The sequence below is a fragment of the Coffea arabica genome, chromosome 1c (assembly GCF_036785885.1).
Source record: "Coffea arabica cultivar ET-39 chromosome 1c, Coffea Arabica ET-39 HiFi, whole genome shotgun sequence".
In the NCBI taxonomy this organism is placed as follows: Eukaryota; Viridiplantae; Streptophyta; class Magnoliopsida; order Gentianales; family Rubiaceae; genus Coffea; species Coffea arabica.
The window spans coordinates 44,865,291-44,871,424 of NC_092310.1; the positions used below are offsets into that span (position 1 = coordinate 44,865,291).

Sequence of the window (6,134 nt, forward strand, 5' to 3'; positions counted from 1 at the left end):
TCAAGTATGAAAACCAAATTTGAAGGAAAACATAATGGTCCTCCTCTACCTAGCAAGGAAAGTTTCATTCTTTTGAATATGCAAGAACAACATCTTCAGAATGACAATTGTTTGTCTATCAGAGCAAAAAACTGGCAATAGAACTTTGATAACAGTTCAAAGAAAGCATACAAAACTCGGTGAAAATCTACTCCATAACAGCAACTCCCCCTACAGCCTTAATCTTCTCTATAATATCATTTGCCTCTTCTTTAGTGATACCTTGCTTAATTAAAACTGGTACTTTCTCAGCTAAATCTTTGGCTTCCTTCAACCCCAAATTTGTGAAAGCACGAACCTCTTTGATCACCTTAATTTTTGCAGCAGCATCGAACTTTACTAACTTGACATCAAATGCAGTTTTTTCGACATTTTTCTTCTCAGCCTTTGAAGACCCAGCACCAGACCCTCCATAAGGACTCAAGTCCATGCCCTCCACTAAAACTGGTGGAATCATAGGATGCCTTAGTCTGTCTCTAAGCGTGGGACCAATAAAATTACGCTCTTTCGGAGACAGGGCTGCAATCTGCTCTACAAGCCGAATGATCTTATCTGAAGATGGGGGTCTAGCGCCATAAGGATCATAGAAAGCTGGATACTTGTGTCTTACGGGCTTTGATTTGGGATCCCTGGGAATGAAATCAGGCTGAAATGCACGAGACTGTAGAGAGCCAGTAACCACACGAAGAGCGGGATAGCTACGCAAGGATTTGAAAACAACAGAAAGCTTCATGGTTTGAAGATAGCTACAAAAAAATAAACATTGAAGGATGATTTCTGGTGAAGCAGTGCCCCTTGGCACTTGTAGCACTAAATGCAGCAAATGAAATGAATATAATCCTTCCTTCTTGTGTAGAAGTTTCACATCCTATTTCCAGTGAGCTTCTCATCTTAAGAAGAGAAATTGGGAAGATGTCAGTCTCATTCACATTTTCAGGGACTATCATCTCATTCTAGAATATGGAAATCCTACAAGGGCACTGTAAATATACGGGGACACAACCAGAAATCAAGCCAAATTTGAGGGCAACAAGGACGCTTAAATAATCACGCCCTCTCCGTCAAATTAGGGTTCTTATATTCACATTTCTATTTTCTACACACTGACAATTCACACTCTCTACCTTCACTCATTTCCCCAGCAGAAGCCCAACAGAATCAATAATAAATTCGTAAGCCCATTGTGTTTGTTTACAACAGCACCATCATTCATGTAAATATGTGCTTAGTTATCTAAAAAAATTGTTTTTTAGTCCTTTAATGCTGGATTGCATTTCTTGTTTATTTTTTTAAGCTTCACAAGTCCTTGTGAATCTTTGGTGGCAGATGCGGTATTCTTCATTTGAGGAGTTTTTATTTCTGGGTTGGTAGTAATTCTCGTAAAGTTCAAATTTTTTAATTGCTTCTTTCTTTTTACATAATATGGTACGAATGATTGGGAATTATTCTGTGCTTAGCTGTTTTTTCATTTATTTTAAAAAATTATAGCTTGAGATACAGCAGTTGGCGGTTGTAGTCTAGTTTCAATGATTTTGTAATAATAGTGAATTATTACGGGTTATTACATTAAAAATTATGTTGTCACTGTAGCTGAGTATTTTTAGCTGTGCTCATAATCATAAGAAAACTAAAGCCAAAAAGGGGGAAAATTCCAGAGAGGGCAAATGATGTGGGAAAGAAAAGTTTTCCTTTGTGTGTAGACATTTGCTGTTTTTTAAATTTTTTTTAAGGCATCTTTTGAATGTTGACTAGCTTTGCTCCTATCATTCGACTTGAGAAAGAAAAAGATTATACTTTTGGGATAATTGCAGAAACCTTCCCTAAGATTTCTGAGATTTGCACTGACCTCCCCTCTAGGTTTAGAAATTGCATTCACCTCCCCTGAACAGTAACAATTTGTTGCAGAAACCTCCTTGACAGCTTTTGTAGAAGTGAGATAAGAAATTTCTTCCAATTTTGCCTTCTTCTTGCTTGACAATTATTATTTGCTTGACAATTGCTTAACTAATTATCTAATTAGTTAATAGTTAAACTAATTAACAATTAACTAATTATCTAATTAGTTAATAGTTAAACTAATTAACAATTAACTAATTATCTGATTAATTATTAACTAATTAACTAATTAACTAATTTCTATTTATCTAATTAACTAAAGCTATTGTCTATCAGAAACTAACAAACTATTTGCATGTTAAACTAATTAACTAATTAACTGCTTAACTAATTAACTAATTAATTAACAAACTATTTGCATGTTAAACTATATGCAGTACGCATTACCTATTTAAAGTATCGGCTCTTTATCGGTATTTTACTTTCAAACATTTAATTTATGATAAAAACATCAATGTTTGTAAGTAAAATTCAACAAGTGTTACAGTAATATTCTTACAAAAATGGAGGGGCATAGGGCCATAAATTAAATGTTTGAAAGTAAGAATATTGATATTTTTTGTAACACTTGTTGAATTTTACTTACAAACATTGATGTTTTTATTATAAATTAAATGTTTGAAAGTAAAATACCTATAAAGAGCCGATACTTTAAATAGGTAATGCGTACTGCATATAGTTTAACATGCAAATAGTTTGTTAATTAGTTAGTTAGTTAATTAGTTAATTAGTTAAGCAGTTAATTAGTTAATTAGTTTAACATGCAAATAGTTTGTTAGTTTCGGATAGACAATAGCTTTAGTTAATTAATTAATTAGATAATTAGGTAGTTAATTAGTTAAGCAGCTAATTAGTTAATTAGTTTAACATGCAAATAGTTTATTAGTTTCGGACAGACAACAGATTTAGTTAATTAGTTAATCAGATAAATAGAGATTAGTTAATTAGATAAAAAGAAATTAGTTAATTAGTTAATTAATTAATTAGATAATTAGTTAATAGTTAATTAGTTTAATTATGCAGAAATAGTTTGATTAGTTAATAACTATTAACAATTAGATAATTAGTTAATTAGTTAATAGTTAATTAGATAATTAGTTATTAATTAATTAGATAATTAGTTATTTAGTTAATTAGTTAAACTATGCAGAAATAGTTAATTTAGTGTAATTTTTATTAACAAATGTTTTGTTGGTTTGATGAAAGTACTAATCACATTCATTTGGTAAAATTAAATCATGTCAAGGGTACTTTAGTAAATTGACCCACTTTTGCCTATTAAATTGCCTCCAACTTTTGATAGGAGAGGTCAGTGCTATTTCAAAATTGATAGGGGAGGTCAATGCTATTACTATAAAAGTCAGGGGGGGTTTCTGCAATTATCCCTATACTTTTCTTTGTGATTTTGTGACATTGATCTTCTGGTAAATGTCATTTCAGGCTTTCAGTTTGAATTGTAGGTCTTTGCCATAAATTTTTCTTAACTCACGTCGTGTTGAATTTAAACCAGGCTTATCCACTCTTCAAGGGAAAGGTTGGCACATGAGAAGAATATTTTAGCTGTCTTGGTTATTATTTATCTTGTTGGTGAGAGAAACACTCTGCAGAGGATTGCATTGTTTTTTGGGATAATTGCAAAAACCTCCCCTGACCCAATGCAACATCCCCAATTATTTTAAAATGACGTCTTTAAAGACATTTTAAAGTGTTCTTTTTTTCTATTTTGTTTAAAGTAATTTATCCAATTTTTGTCATTTAATTTTTTAATTCTATTTATTGGTTCAAAAGCATTTTTCCTTTATTGCATTTTTCCTTTTTAATTCTTTTTTAATATAATTTAACCAACTTTTTCTTTTTTCTTTAAGAAAAATACTATTTCATTTAACGAAATGTGAAAGACATTTTAAACGATTTTTCCTATAAATATTTATTATTCAGTATGCAAGAATTGAATCTTTTCCAATTATAAATATTTTTTGTAATAATAATTAACAAGAAACCAATTTCATAACCATAACCCAGCTGGCACCAACATGGCATGTTGAACTCGGGATAGTAACTCTGAAAACTGGACTGGTATGTTAAACACCTTGTCAGTAATAGCTAATAACAAAACTCAGGTTTTGATGCAAGAAAGTCATTTATTCACTCAAGATTTCCTGGTTTCATCTAGAGGTGTCAAAATGGATGACTTGGGTGGGTTTGGATTGGGTAAAATGGGTAATGGGTATAAGTGAGTCAACTCATTTATACCCATTTAATTAAATGAGTATAAATGGGTAAGGGAAAAATGAAATGGATAACCCAATTATCCATTTATAACCCATTTATTTTAACTTTTTATAAACTCATTTAAATTCATTTTTGCAAACTAAATTATCAATTTATACCACTCTTTGTACCCATCATTAGTTTTAAATATTTACTTATAATGCTCAATAAGCCTAATTACCAATTTTTTTTCATTTATACTCTATGTCACAAAATTACATATTATTTAATAATTGAATAATAAGAATATAAAAAGAGGCTAAAACTTATTATAAATTGGTAATGCTAAAAAATGAGCAAGTTAACAAACTAAGAGAAAATAAAATAATAAAATAAAACCAACAATAATAATAATAATAATGAAACAAAATTAGTTAAGATCATGACAAAATGAAAATTTTGAAAAAAAAGGATGGAGGAAGAGAAGAGACTTGGGAGAAGATAATTCTGAATGGATTAATTGGGTTTGTCGGATTATCCAATAATTGGCATTAGCTGGGGAGCAGCTCCCAGGCCAAATTGGCGAAGGACAAAATTTGAAGTGCAATTTTGGTAAGTTAAAAGCCCATAAATGTATTTATGTGTACTCCAATCTCAAGGATTAAATTTAATTGTTAGTTCGCGTAGATGAGTAATTATATACATAAGGGAGCAGCTCTCAGGCCAAATTGGCGAAGGACAAAATTTGAAGGGCAATTTTGGTAAGTTAAAAGCCCATAAATGTATTTATGTGTACTACAATCTTAAGGATTAAATTTAATTGTTAGTTCGCGTAGATGAGTAATTATATACATAAATAATTAAAAGGAATTAATTTTATAAAAATTTTATTTTTCACAATAATTTATTGAAGAATTTTGGTTCATAAGGTTATAGTAAGTTGGTAATTACAATACTTAGGGTAGTTATATTGGCAAAATGTGATTAAACAATTAGAGCAAAAATTAAAAGTTTTTCCCTAAGGATAAAATTGAAAGTTTAGAAAATGGTATTAAAAAGTTTATACTAACAGCGATCCCTCTAACTAAGTCCTCATAGATAGTGATTTTTTTAATTGGAATCAAAATTGTAGATGAATAATTAGAAATATAATTAACACAGTGTTACAAAAAACCAGAATCGTGACATAATTGACCTGGTAGATTTTAATTTTAATTTAGAAATTAGATAAGTAATCTTATACGTAACATAGTGGCTTTCAAATTGATATCAAATTTGTAGATAAGTAATCATAAATATAATTAACATAATACACCAAGAAACTAGAATTGAGATTGTAGATAAAATAATCATAAACATAAATCATATAATACAAAAGTTTCAAAGATTGAACGTTTGAACTATTAAAATAACTAGATGGTTATGAATTTAAATTCTAACTCTGCAACTAGTTGTATTGGACATGACAAACTATAAATCACAAATTTGACCAGTAAATTAGTGTCAAAATTTGAGAATTTTTAAATATTAAAATGATCTAATGATAAGGATAATCAAATCATAGTAAAAATCAAACTTTACACTTAAAAGTAAGTGCTGAATTAAAAGATTTTGTTGTGATAGGATTATCTAATGATAGCAAATCCATTGAAACAAGCAAGCAAAAAATGCAATTGATGATAAAGTAAAAAGGTGAAACCCAATTATGTTAAAAAACAATTACAAGGTAAATAAAAGTTAGTTGCTTAGTTAAAAAAAATAATTTAATTTAATGTGAAAATTTTTTATCCCACCTTCTGTTTCCTCCGCCTCAGATGATAACAAATTCAAAAAGGACAAACTTGGCTCTTATTGTTATTCCAGTATAGCATCTATCGTTTCACTAATTTATTTAATCACCCAACCCAATTTATATTAGTATTTGCTCTTACCTCCTTCAGATGATAAAAAGGCTTTGCCGGTCACCTATTCTCAACTGGGCCCCAAAA

The 6,134-nt window shown here is 29.8% G+C and overlaps 1 protein-coding gene across 1 annotated transcript; it reads right to left on the reverse strand.

Annotated features, from left to right (window-relative positions):
- On the reverse strand, nt 1-940 carry LOC113721527 (uncharacterized). The gene has a single exon (XM_027245638.2). The coding sequence runs from the start codon at nt 770-772 to the stop codon at nt 188-190; it is 585 nt and encodes a 194-aa protein (XP_027101439.1). The 5' UTR covers nt 773-940; the 3' UTR covers nt 1-187.
- Nucleotides 941-6,134: the final 5,194 nt, after the last annotated feature.

Excerpts from the sequence above, each read along its gene's own strand:
- LOC113721527 (XM_027245638.2), bottom strand. The coding sequence starts at position 772 with ATGAAGCTTTCTGTTGTTTTCAAATCCTTGCGTAGCTATCCCGCTCTT.